Below are 13,130 nucleotides of genomic sequence, written 5' to 3'. Positions count from 1 at the left end.
AGGTGAGGGGGACAGAGAGAGAGGAGGTGAGGGGGACAGAGAGAGAGAGGTGAGGGGGACAGAGAGAGAGAGGTGAGGGGGACAGAGAGAGAGGTGAGGGGGACAGAGAGAGAGAGGTGAGGGGGACAGAGAGAGAGAGGTGAGGGGGACAGAGAGAGAGAGGTGAGGGGGACAGAGAGAGAGAGGTGAGGGGGACAGAGAGAGAGGTGAGGGGGACAGAGAGAGAGAGGTGAGGGGGACAGAGAGAGAGAGAGGTGAGGGGGACAGAGAGAGAGGTGAGGGGGACAGAGAGAGAGAGGTGAGGGACAGAGAGAGAGAGAGGTGAGGGACACAGAGAGAGAGAGAGAGAGAGGTGAGGGGGACAGAGAGAGAGAGGTGAGGGGGACAGAGAGGGGAGGTGAGGGGGACAGAGAGCGAGGTGAGGGGGACAGAGAGCAAGGTGAGGGGGACAGAGAGAGATGTGAGGGGGACAGAGAGGGAGAGGTGAGGGGGACAGAGGGGGAGAGGTGAGGGGGACAGAGGGGGAGAGAAGGGGAAAGAGGACAGAGAAAGTCTAGAGACAAAAAGAGTTTAAAGACACTGATGCTAACAATCTCTTTTGATGCAGAGAGAGACTCACCCCCTGTCTCTACAGTGCAGGGTGCATTCCTCCACCTCTCCAAACAGAGAGAAGCGTTCTCTCAGCTCCGCGTGCATCATGGTCCTCTGGATGCGGCCCACGTACACCACCCTGCGCTCGTCCTGGCCACACAAAAACAACGCACCAAGGGTTGTCACTATCACAAGCCCTGCAGATTCATACAAATGATCTTCTTAAAATCCGATTTTAAACTCAGCTGTAATGTGTTTTAATGGGATGTGTGAAAGGGGACCGCTGTCATAGGCCCTCACCTCACAGGCCTCTCCCAGGAGCATCTGTTATGCTTTTAGAGGAGAAGGAGATGAGCCTCCAGCAATGTCATTGAAATACATTGTAGTGCATGCTGTTCTATCACACATACAATGATGTCGGGGAATAAAAGTGCTTGTTGTTTCAAACATCTTTGTTATTGTAATAATCTCAAACAGGCGTGGCAGTTTCACCGCAACTCATCCAACGGTCACCCTGACCACACTGCTAACCTTATTCCTGACCTAAATCCAACACCAACAAGCTCATTTTGGGTTCCATAAATGTTTATGATATAGCCAATCTTCAATTTGCAGCTTGGCCATCTGGTGGGAACCGAAGAGGACAGTTGGTGGCAATTTGGTCTCCAAATCAAATCAGGAAGTAATGTCACATTTACATTTAACATCTTAAAAAGTATAAAAATTATATTTCTAAAATGTTAACAGCAAAAACACAAGGTGTACCACAGTTTGTAATGTACTACACAGTACTCACTATGGCTTTCAGTTTTTGACTTCTCATATCTTGTTGTCTCTTTCGTTTCCTGGAGTCCCTGATGTTGTTGGAGCTGAAGGTTGGGGCAGGGGAGAGGAGACAGCAAGGTGAGACGGACTACAGAAGACCAGTGTGGCTATAGTTTAATCTAATAGTCTAATACAATCATTCAGAACTCCTTTAATAATACACAACCCTAAAAACATTTACAAAATACTTTTAAAAAAGTTATTTAAGTAACAACAACCATACCCAAAAGGCACAATATCCACAACCAAGGGAAGGTAGTGCAGGAGGGGGGGGCGTTTTTAGAATCAATACCCAAACTCACACGGGCCCAAGGGCAGTACGGGGGACAGCCTGTCACTTCGCACACAGGGCCCTTGCCCGGAATGTGGGCGCTTTGTGAATTCTGGGGCAGGATGTATGACTAGTATCCACCTGGTGGTAGTGTGGTACAAGTAATGAATGCAATAATAACAACAATACCCAAAAGGCACAATATCCACAACCAAGGGAAGGTAGTGCAGGAGGGGGCGTTTTAGAATCAATACCCAAACTCACACGGGGCCCAAGGGCAGTACGGGGGGACAGCCTGTCACTTCGCACACAGGGCCCTTGCCCGGAATGTGGCGCTTGTGAATTCTGGGGCAGGATGTATGACTAGTATCCACCTGGTGGTAGTGTGGTACAAGTAATGAATGCAATAATTAACCCTCCTGTTGTCTCGGCGGGTCAGAGGGACCCCGGGCAGGGAGTTGATCCCCCGCTGTGTGTGGGTCAGAGTGACCACGGGCAGCCTTAGCAAGGTGTATGTTGTAACCCCTCCCAGCCCTGTCTGGACCGGGTCATAGTGACCCCGGGCAGCATTACGAGTTGATTTCCGTGTCTGCGTGGGTCAGAGTGACCCTGGCAGCCTTAGCAAGGTGTATGTTGTAACCCTCCCAGCCCTGTCTGGACCGGGTCAGAGTGACCCGGCCCTGTGTTACGAGTTGTTCCCTGTGTCTGGGCCGGGTCAGAGTGACTCCTGGCACCACTTGTCCACAAGAACTCAGTGCAAGAGCTTGCTGTAATCCACACGGAGGCCAGCCAAGCATACCGGATGGACCGAAGGGCCCGAAGGAGCAGACAGGGCCGACAACGCGCATCGTCCGTTCGCGTGCCTCGTCCCATTCACGTGGCCTGTGTAAGCTGGCCGTAGAGAGCTACTATATTGTCAGGAAGAAGAAGAAAGAAGAAGGAAGAAGAAGACGAGGACAACGGGGAGGAATAGGACCCCGCCGAGCGTGAGCCCTCCGCCTACGACTGTAAGCCGGCCGTACAGAGGCTACTATTTGTCAGGAAGTAGAAGAAGAACAAGAAGGAACAAGGAGAAGGAGAAGAAGATGAGGACCATGATGAGGACCATGATGAGGACGACGACGAGGAGGAATACAACCCTGCCGAGCGTGGAGCCCTCTGCCTACGACGCCGCAGTCCTTGTTTCAGCGCGCTCAGGTCCTGGAACAGATATCCTCCAGTGTCGACCAAGAAGACGAAGAAGACTACTGCGAATCCGAAGAGGAGGACGTTCGGAAGATGAAGACGGTGAGGAATACAACCCCGAGCGTGATGCGGACGACTACGACGGCGACTCGGGCTCGCTGGTCGTGCTCCTTCGGAGGAAGAGGAGAGCGAGACACGGCCGCTGCCCGAGAGCGAGACAGAGAGCCAGATCGAGACAGAGCCAGCGAGACAGAGAGGACGCGGCGTCATCCGCCCGAGCCAAAGGGAGACGTTGCTGTCAAAGAACGGCAAAATCAAATGGTCCTCCGTGGCCATCCGCCGCCACGGCCGGCTCGTGACGCCGGGCCCCACGGCCTACGCCGCATCGCGAGCGCCGACATCGAGTCCACCTTCCGGCTGTTTGTCACACCGGCCATAGAAAAGATAATTGTGGACATGACAAATCTGCAGGGGGTGAGAAAATACGGCGACGGCTGGCGACCCATGACTCCACCGACCTGCGCGCCACGTAGGGCTGCTGATCCTAGCCGGCGTCTACAGGTCCCGAGGCGAGGCCGCGGCCAGCCTGTGGGACGCCGAGAGCGGCAGGACCGTGTTCCGCGCCACCATGCCGCTCAAGGTGTTTCACAAGTACTCGAGGCTGCTGCGATCGACGACCGCCAGTCGAGACCCGCGAGACTCGCCACCGACAGACTGGCGGCCATAAGAGAGGTATGGAACCTGTGGGAGGAGCGGCAGCCGGCCCTCTACAACCCTGGGCCCGACGTGATGGTGGACGAACAACTGGTCCCGTTCAGAGGTACCGTCTATGTATCTGTGTATGTACGTGTAGCATAGAGAGTAGCACTAGTAGCGTGGGCAGTACTAATCGCACCGGCAGTAGTAGCAATCGGCAGTAGCGGCGGCGGCTGCGTGTAACATAGACGCAGTGCCCCAACTTTAACCATGACGCTGCTATCTTCCTCTCCCTCCCTCACCCCACCGAAAGGACGCTGTCCTTTCCGACAGTACATTCCCAGCAAGCCGGCCAAATACGGCATCAAGTCGTGGGTGGCCTGCGACGTCCAAGTCCAGCTACGCTTGGAAGATGCAAGTCTACACCGGCAAGGCGCCGGCGGTGGCCCCGAGAAGAACCAGGGCACCCGCGTCGTCCTCGATCTGACCGAGGGACTGCCGGGCCGGTCACAACGTCACGTGTGACAATTTCTTCACCTCCTACGAACTGGGCCAGCGGCTCCTCGAGAGGAACCTCACCATGGTGGGCACGGTGAGAAAGAACAAGGCCGAGCTCCCGCCCGCGCTGCTCGAGTCAAAGGGCAGACAGGTCCTGTCCTCCAGGTTCGCCTTCACGCCCACCGCCACTCTAGTGTCCTACCTGGCAAAGAGAAATAAGAACGTGCTTCTGGAGCACGCTGCACGCGGAGCCCGACGTTAGCGATCGCCGCGACCGGAAGCCGCCCTCATCCTAGACTACAACTGCAACAAGGGCGGCGTGGACAACCTAGACAAGGTGGTCGGCACCTACAGCTGCAGACGGATGACCGCCCGCTGGCCCCTGGTCATCTTCCACAACATCCTCGACGTGTCCTCCTACAACGCCTTTGTCATATGGCGAGAGATCAATCCCGACTGGATGCCTGGGAAGCGGAACATGAGGAGGGTGTTCCTGGAGCAGCTCGGAAAGGCACTCGTGAAGCCCTTGATCCAAAGAAGGCATCGTCTCACCCGCACCCAAGCCGCTTCCGCACTTGTCAAAGTCCTACAGAGTGCCACCGCCGAGGCTCGTCCGCCAGCCCGGGAGCAAGCCGCTGGCCCGGTCGCCGTCGCCGCCGCCGCCCCCCCCGCTGGTGGCGAGTAAGAGGTGTCAGCTCTGCCCACCCAAGAAGGACGCCAAGACACACACCGCGTGCTGTAGGTGTAAAAAATACATCTGCAAAGGCAGTTCACACGCATACTGTCACACTTGTGCCCGCTGGGCCTTTAGCCAAGACAGGACAGGGTGACCCGGGGGGGGACACTGTGTGGTAGGCATAATAGGAGGACAACGGGAGGGTTAACAAATGTATTAATGCCATCACTGACCTGTAGCAATCCCTCCACCTCTGGGCCCTGCTGTAGGCCAGTGTGGTGGGGGATCTGGACCGAGATCTGGAACCAGACTGAGTCCAGGACTGTGATGTGGACCGAGAGCGGTTCCAGGACTGTGGGTAGGGGAGCCGGTACCGGCAGGGAACCGGGGAACGGGAGACGGAGCTGGAGCAAGAGGACGAGGAGCTGCTTTCAGAACGCCTGGGACAGAACCTGGTGGGGGAGGAGGGAGAGGGATGGGGAGGAGGGAGAGGGATGGGGAGGAGGAGAAGGATGGGAGGGAGGAGGGAGAGGGATGGGGAGGAGGAGAAGGATGGGAGGGAGGAGGAGAAGGATGGGAGGGAGGAGGGAGAGGGATGGGGAGGAGAGAGAGGGATGGGGAGGAGAGAGAGGGATGGGGAGGAGAGAGAGGGATGGGGAGGAGAGAGAGGGATGGGGAGGAGGGGGAGAGGGATGGGGAGGAGAGAGAGGGATGGGGAGGAGAGAGGAGGGATGGGGAGGAGGGAGGGGATGGGGAGGAGGGGAGAGGGATGGGGAGAGGGATGGGGAGGAGGGAGAGGGATGGGGAGGGAGAGAGGGATGGGGGAGGAGAGAGGGGGATGGGGAGGAGGGGAGAGGGATGGGGAGGAGGGGGAGAGAGGGATGGGGAGGAGGGGGGAGAGGGATGGGGAGAAGAGGGATGGGGAGGAGAGAGGGATGGGGAGGTGAGAGAGGGATGGGGGAGGAGAGAGAGGATGGGGAGGAGGGAGAGGGATGGGGAGGAGAGAGAGGGATGGGGAGGAGAGAGGATGGGGGAGGAGGGAGGGATGGGGGAGGAGAGAGAGGGATGGGGAGGAGGGGGAGAGGGATGGGGGAGGAGAGAGGGATGGGGAGGAGAGAGAGGATGGGGAGGAGAGAGAGGGATGGGGAGGAGAGAGAGGGATGGGGAGGAGAGAGAGGGATGGGGAGGAGAGAGAGGGATGGGGAGGGAGGGAGAGGGATGGGGAGGAGAGAGAGGGATGGGGAGGAGGGGGGGAGAGGGATGGGGAGGAGAGAGGGATGGGGAGGAGGGGGAGAGGGATGGGGAGGAGGGGGGAGAGGGAGGAGGGGGAGAGGGGAGGAGGGGGGAGAGAGGGATGGGGGGAGGAGAGGGAGAGGGATGGGGAGGAGGGAGAGGGATGGGGGAGGAGAGAGAGGATGGGGAGGAGAGAGGGATGGGGAGGAGAGAGGGATGGGGAGGAGAGAGGGATGGGGAGGAGGGGAGAGGATGGGGAGGAGGGGAGGGATGGGGAGGGAGGGAGAGGGATGGGGAGGAGGGATGGGGAGGGGATGGGGGGAGGAGAGGGATGGGGGAGGAGGGAGAGGGATGGGGAGGAGGAGAGGATGGGGGAGGGGGAGAGGGATGGGGAGGAGAGAGGGATGGGGAGGAGAGAGGGATGGGGAGGAGAGAGGGATGGGGAGGAGGGAGGGATGGGGAGGAGAGAGGGATGGGGAGGAGAGAGAGGGGATGGGGAGGAGGGGGAGAGGGATGGGGAGGAGGGGGAGAGGGATGGGGAGGAGGGATGAGGGATGGGGGGAGGAGAGAGAGAGGGATGGGGAGGAGAGAGGGGGGAGGAGGGAGGGGATGGGGGGAGAGAGGGATGGGGAGGAGGGATGGGGGAGGGAGGAGGGATGGGGAGGAGGGAGAGGGATGGGGGAGGAGAGAGGGATGGGGAGGAGGAGAGGGATGGGGAGGAGGGGGAGAGGGATGGGGAGAGGGAGGATGGGAGAGGAGGGGGAGAGGGATGGGGAGGAGGGGGGGAGGGAGGAGGGGGGAGAGAGGGATGGGGAGGAGAGAGAGGGGATGGGGGAGGAGAGAGGGATGGGGAGGGGGGAGAGGGATGGGGGAGGAGAGAGAGGATGGGGGGGAGGGGAGAGGGATGGGGAGGAGAGAGAGGGATGGGGGAGGAGGGAGAGGGATGGGGAGGAGAGAGGGGATGGGGGAGGAGAGATGGGGGAGGAGGAGAGGATGGGGAGGAGAGAGGGGATGGGGAGGAGGGGGAGAGGGATGGGGGAGGGGGAGAGGGATGGGGAGGAGAGGGGATGGGGATGGAGAGAGGGATGGGGAGGAGGGAGAGGGGATGGGGAGGAGAGAGGGATGGGGAGGAGAGAGGGATGGGGAGGAGGGGATGGGGAGGAGGGGGAGAGGGATGGGGAGGAGGGGGAGAGGGATGGGGAGGAGGGGGAGAGGGATGGGGAGGAGAGAGAGGGATGGGGAGGAGAGAGGGGGATGGGGATGGGGAGGAGAGAGAGGGATGGGGAGGAGGGGGGAGGGATGGGGAGGAGGGGGAGAGGGATGGGGAGGAGAGGCATATGGGGATGAGGGGAGGGGATGGGGAGGAGAGAGAGGGATGGGGGAGGAGGGGGAGAGGGATGGGGAGGAGAGGATGGGGATGGGGAGGAGGAGAGGGATGGGGAGGGAGAGAGGGATGGGGAGGAGGGGGAGAGGGATGGGGAGGGAGGGAGAGGGATGGGGAGGAGAGAGGGATGGGGAGGAGAGAGAGGGATGGGGAGGAGGAGGGATGGGGAGGAGAGGGGGATGGGGAGGAGAGAGGGATGGGGAGGAGAGAGAGGGATGGGGAGGAGGGGGAGAGGGATGGGGAGGAGGGGGAGAGGGATGGGGGAGGAGAGAGAGGGATGGGGAGGGGAGGGGGGGGGGAGAGGGATGGGGAGGAGGGGGAGAGGGATGGGGAGGAGGGGGAGAGGGATGGGGAGGAGGGGGAGAGGGAGGAGGGGAGAGGGATGGGGAGGAGGGGGAGAGGGATGGGGAGGAGGGGGAGAGGGAGGAGGGGTTGGAGAAAGAGGAAGGAGGACGTGGATTAAAGCAAGAAAATACATTTTGGGTTGGTACAAAGTTGAGTGTAAACTTAATGACTAAAACCAGATGTAAAGTATGTAGTGGAGCCATTTATCTTGAAGATCACCTTTTAGAACTAACAATCACCAAAATAAAAAGTACAGTCAGGGAGAAGTTCAAAACCTCTCATGTCATTGATTGGTGGCTTATAACGTGTTTTTATGCTTTGGCGAAATGTGTAAAACTGCAAAAAATTATTTTTAAAACTGATCTTTTTTTTCTGTCAGCCTCATGGCAAAACGTGTAGAATTGGAAGAAATTGGGTTTAAAACAGCAACAACAAAAAAGTACCTTACCATTGGCCACACCCACTAACATGGCCACACCCACTCGCATGGCCACACCCACTAACATGGCCACCCTCCTCACTCCCCAACTTCAATTCAAGAGCAATAACAGTCACCACACAGAATTTGAACCTACCTCTTTCGGGGTGGAGTGCGAGACCTGGATCGAGAGGAGGAGGATGAGGAAGATGACGACGAAGAAGGGGACCTAGAGCTAGAGTCCGAGCATGAAGACCTTGTCCGATAGCGCCGGGACGACCTCCTACCTCTGGAAGGGGGACTGGGTGAAGGAGGAGGGATGCAGGGGCTGGTTCTCTCTTCCTGTGTCTCCCCTGCAGTAATGGCGTCCGTCCTAGAGGGGGAGCTCTCTGTAGATGGCGGAGCAGAGTCTGAGGGAAGTTGTGTCTCTGGAACAGTCCTGGAGTCCACTGGCTGCTGCTGGCGCAAATATTTCCCAGAGTTCTGCGTGCCAGGCACTGAGGAGGGGTTGGGAATTGGTTGGTGGTCGGGGAGTATGGTTTGCCTTTGCTGCATAACATAGTAGTATTACTTCCTGGTTGATCCTGAGATAGACAGTAGTCGTGGTCCGAGGAGACAGATACTGGTGTCAGGAACTCAGTCGGGGTGACAGGGGGCTTTGTGGGGAGGGGGTGGACCTTTTGGGTGGTAGAGGACGGGGTCGATGATTTGGATGGCCTTGTGAGGGAGAGGTTTGGGGGTCGCCGGTTGCTTCCTCTGAGGTGCAACAGGGGTAAGTGGTTTCCAGCGCGGCTGTGCAGGGGCCTGTTCCTGAGTGCTGAGAACATTCTGGGTGCTGAGAGGTTCCTGAGTATCGCAACGTTCCAGAGTTCTGAGGGGCTCCGGAGTTCTGAGGGGCTCCGGAGTTCTGAGGGGCTCCGGAGTTCTGGGGGGCTCCGGAGTTCTGAGGGGCTCCGGAGTTCTGAGGGGTCCCGGAGTTCTGAGGGGTTCCGGAGTTCTGAAGGGTCCCGGAGTTCTGAGGGGCTCCGGAGTTCTGAAGGGTCCCGGAGTTCTGAGGGGTTCGAGTGTGTTGACAAGTTCTGGAAAGCCAGTGGGTGCTGGAAGACAGAGTTTATCTTGGGTGCTGAGGAGATAGGCACCCAGCAGTGTCAGCATCCCTGGAAAGAAAGCAACAAACCAGATGATGAACTGAAGTTCTGTTGTGAAGCATGAGAATAACCACAGCAAAGTCCTCTGAGCAACTGTGCGGACTAAACTAGAACATTAAGTAGAAGAACAGTTTCATCCCAAATGGCGCCCTATTCCCTTTATAGTGCACTACTATTGACCAGTGCCCATATATGGCTCTGGTCAAAAGTAGTGCACTAAGGAGGTAATAGGGTGCAAGTCTCCAGGCTGAGCCCTTCCTTTAACTCACCTTCAGTGTTGTTGCTCGGCTCTTCATCTCTAACAGGGCTCCTATCTGGACTGCCTTCAGGTTCAGTCTCCTCTTTGGCTGTGGGAAGAGACAGACATGGGGGAGGCAAGATCAGGGGTTCAATCTTAGAGTAGGAGGGCTGATTTAGGATCTGTTGTGCCTTTTCCATCACCATGTTCAAGATTTTTTTTAATTTCACCTTTATTTAACCAGGTAGGCTAGTTGAGAACACCTTTATTTAACCTGGGAGGCTAGTTGAGAACACCTTTATTTAACCTGGGAGGCTAGTTGAGAACACCTTTATTTAACCTGGGAGGCTAGTTGAGAACACCTTTATTTAACCTGGGAGGCTAGTTGAGAACACCTTTATTTAACCTGGGAGGCTAGTTGAGAACACCTTTATTTAACCTGGTAGGCTAGTTGAGAACACCTTTATTTAACCTGGGAGGCTAGTTGAGAACACCTTATTTAACCTGGGAGGCTAGTTGAGAACACCTTTATTTAACCTGGGAGGCTAGTTGAGAACACCTTTATTTAACCTGGGAGGCTAGTTGAGAACACCTTTATTTAACCTGGGAGGCTAGTTGAGAACACCTTTATTTAACCTGGGAGGCTAGTTGAGAACACCTTTATTTAACCTGGGAGGCTAGTTGAGAACACCTTTATTTAACCAGGTAGGCTAGTTGAGAACACCTTTATTTAACCTGGGAGCTAGTTGAGAACACCTTTATTTAACCTGGCAGGCTAGTTGAGAACACCTTTATTTAACCTGGGAGGCTAGTTGAGAACACCTTTATTTAACCTGGGAGGCTAGTTGAGAACACCTTTATTTAACCAGGTAGGCTAGTTGAACACCTTTATTTAACCTGGGAGGCTAGTTGAGAACACCTTATTTAACCTGGGAGGCTAGTTGAGAACACCTTTATTTAACCTGGGAGGCTAGTTGAGAACACCTTTATTTAACCTGGGAGGCTAGTTGAGAACACCTTTATTTAACCTGGGAGGCTAGTTGAGAACACCTTTATTTAACCTGAGAGGCTAGTTGAGAACACCTTTATTTAACCTGGGAGGCTAGTTGAGAACACCTTATTTAACCTGGGAGGCTAGTTGAGAACACCTTTATTTAACCTGGGAGGCTAGTTGAGAACACCTTTATTTAACCTGGGAGGCTAGTTGAGAACACCTTTATTTAACCTGGGAGGCTAGTTGAGAACACCTTTATTTAACCTGGGAGGCTAGTTGAGAACACCTTTATTTAACCTGGGAGGCTAGTTGAGAACACCTTTATTTAACCTGGGAGGCTAGTTGAGAACACCTTTATTTAACCTGGGAGGCTAGTTGAGAACACCTTTATTTAACCTGGGAGGCTAGTTGAGAACACCTTTTATTTAACCTGAGAGGCTAGTTGAGAACACCTTTATTTAACCTGGGAGGCTAGTTGAGAACACCTTTATTTAACCTGGGAGGCTAGTTGAGAACACCTTTATTTAACCTGGGAGGCTAGTTGAGAACACCTTTATTTAACCTGGGAGGCTAGTTGAGAACACCTTTATTTAACCTGGCAGGCTAGTTGAGAACACCTTTATTTAACCTGGGAGGCTAGTTGAGAACACCTTTATTTAACCTGGGAGGCTAGTTGAGAACACCTTTATTTAACCAGGTAGGCTAGTTGAGAACACCTTTATTTAACCTGGGAGGCTAGTTGAGAACACCTTTATTTAACCTGGGAGGCTAGTTGAGAACACCTTTATTTAACCTGGGAGGCTAGTTGAGAACACCTTTATTTAACCTGGGAGGCTAGTTGAGAACACCTTATTTAACCTGGGAGGATAGTTGAGAACACCTTTATTTAACCTGAGAGGCTAGTTGAGAACACCTTTATTTAACCTGGGAGGCTAGTTGGAGAACACCTTTATTTAACCTGGGAGGCTAGTTGAGAACACCTTTATTTAACCTGAGAGGCTAGTTGAGAACACCTTTATTTAACCTGGGAGGCTAGTTGAGAACACCTTTATTTAACCTGGGAGGCTAGTTGAGAACACCTTTATTTAACCTGGGAGGCTAGTTGAGAACACCTTTATTTAACCTGGGAGGCTAGTTGAGAACACCTTTATTTAACCTGGGAGGCTAGTTGAGAACACCTTTATTTAACCAGGTAAGTTTGTTGAGAACAAGTTCTCATTTACAACTGCGACCTGGCCAAGATAAAGTAAATCAGTGCGACAGCAACAACACAGAGTTACACATGGAGTAAACAAACATACAATAAATAATAAGGTAGATTAAAAAGAAAGTCTATATACAGTGTGTGCAAATGGTGTGGGGAGGTAAGGCAAAAAATAGGCCACAGTAGCGAAGTAATTACACTTTAGCAGATTAACACTGGAGTGATAGATGAGCAGATGATGGTGCGTAAGTAGAGATACTGCTGTGCAAAAGAGCAGCAAAGTAAATAAAAACAATATGGGGATGAGGTGGGTAGATTGGACGGGCTATTTACAGATGGACTATGTGTATGTAAGATGACAAGGACAGGGGTAGCTGGGATGTATGCATCAACCAAATCAATACATCTTAATGCAAATCCCAGAACGGATTGGACGTAGTACAGCTGGAAGAAGAATGGGAGAGAATTAACGAAACCCCACTGATCCCTCACTCACCTTGTGTTTCCTCAAACCGCTCCAGAAGGCTGCTCAGATCTGTGGCTTGGATTCCTGCAACGCAACCAAGAGAAATCAGTTTCTGAATGCAGGGACAGTAGCAGTTTGTCGAGGTGAACTTTCTGCTGGTCTGGTGTTCTAAGCTGCTTCCTCCAGAACACCACAGCAGCATGGGTTCCAGTCCAGACCCCTGTTAGCAGCATGGGTTCCCAGTCAGACCCCTGTTATTTCAGCAGCATGGGTTCCAGTCCAGAGCATGGGTTCCCCTGCTATTTCAGCAGCATGGGTTCCAGTCCAGACCCCTGCTATTTCAGCAGCATGGGTTCCAGTCCAGAACCCTGCTATTTCAGCAGCATGGGTTCCAGTCCAGACCCCTGTCATGGGTTCCAGTCCAGAACCCTGCTATTTCAGCAGCATGGGTTCCAGTCCAGAACCCTGCCTGCATGGGTTCCAGTCCAGAACCCTGCTATTTCCAGAACCCTGCAGCATGGGTTCCAGTCCAGACCCCTGCTATTTCAGCAGCATGGGTTCCAGTCCAGAACCCTGCTATTTCCAGAACCCTGCTAGCAGCATGGGTTCCAGTCCAGAACCCTGCTATTTCAGCAGCATGGGTTCCAGTCCAGAACCCTGCTATTTCAGCAGCCAGTCCAGAACCCTGGTTCCAGTCCAGAACCCTGCTATTTCAGCAGCATGGGTTCCAGTCCAGAACCCTGCTATTTCAGCAGCATGGGTTCCAGTCCAGAACCCTGCTATTTCCAGCAGCATGGGTTCCAGTCCAGAACCCTGCTATTTCAGCAGCATGGTTCCAGTCCAGAACCCTGCTATTTCAGCAGCATGGGTTCCAGTCCAGAACCCTGCTATTTCAGCAGCATGGGTTCCAGTCCAGAACCCTGCTATTTCAGCAGCATGGGTTCCAGTCCAGAACCCT

The 13,130-nt window shown here is 54.6% G+C and overlaps 2 protein-coding genes across 2 annotated transcripts; both read right to left on the bottom strand.

The window, feature by feature from the left end:
• Window positions 1-591: 591 nt before the first annotated feature.
• On the bottom strand, window positions 592-8,794 carry LOC135537563 (peroxisome proliferator-activated receptor gamma coactivator-related protein 1-like). The gene is made up of 4 exons (XM_064963694.1): window positions 8,280-8,794; window positions 4,976-5,194; window positions 1,388-1,460; window positions 592-741 (listed from the first exon to the last, which is right to left on the bottom strand). The coding sequence occupies exons 1-4, from the start codon at window positions 8,675-8,677 to the stop codon at window positions 616-618; spliced, it is 816 nt and encodes a 271-aa protein (XP_064819766.1). The 5' UTR covers window positions 8,678-8,794; the 3' UTR covers window positions 592-615.
• On the bottom strand, window positions 8,759-12,374 carry LOC135537562 (myosin light chain kinase, smooth muscle-like). The gene is made up of 3 exons (XM_064963693.1): window positions 12,203-12,374; window positions 9,540-9,617; window positions 8,759-9,279 (listed from the first exon to the last, which is right to left on the bottom strand). Exons 1-3 carry the CDS (start codon window positions 12,372-12,374, stop codon window positions 8,759-8,761), a joined length of 771 nt encoding a protein of 256 aa, XP_064819765.1.
• Window positions 12,375-13,130: the final 756 nt, after the last annotated feature.

Source organism: Oncorhynchus masou, unplaced genomic scaffold (genome assembly GCF_036934945.1).
Source record: "Oncorhynchus masou masou isolate Uvic2021 unplaced genomic scaffold, UVic_Omas_1.1 unplaced_scaffold_8169, whole genome shotgun sequence".
In the NCBI taxonomy this organism is placed as follows: Eukaryota; Metazoa; Chordata; class Actinopteri; order Salmoniformes; family Salmonidae; genus Oncorhynchus; species Oncorhynchus masou.
The sequence above is the reverse complement of the archived record's forward strand: the minus strand, read 5'-3'. Positions and strand labels throughout refer to the sequence as shown.

Coding starts and splice junctions, on each gene's coding strand:
- LOC135537562 (XM_064963693.1), bottom strand. CDS start 12,374: ATGCTGCTGTGGTGTTCTGGAGGAAGCAGCTTAGAACACCAGACCAGC. Junction 9,618..12,202: donor GCGGTTTGAGGAAACACAAG/GTGAGTGAGGGA, acceptor CTCTTCCCACAG/CCAAAGAGGAGACTGAACCT. Junction 9,280..9,539: donor GCCGAGCAACAACACTGAAG/GTGAGTTAAAGG, acceptor CTTTCTTTCCAG/GGATGCTGACACTGCTGGGT.
- LOC135537563 (XM_064963694.1), bottom strand. CDS start 8,677: ATGCAGCAAAGGCAAACCATACTCCCCGACCACCAACCAATTCCCAAC. Junction 5,195..8,279: donor CGCACTCCACCCCGAAAGAG/GTAGGTTCAAAT, acceptor CTCCCCCACCAG/GTTCTGTCCCAGGCGTTCTG. Junction 742..1,387: donor GTCAAAAACTGAAAGCCATA/GTGAGTACTGTG, acceptor TTGTGTGGCCAG/GACGAGCGCAGGGTGGTGTA.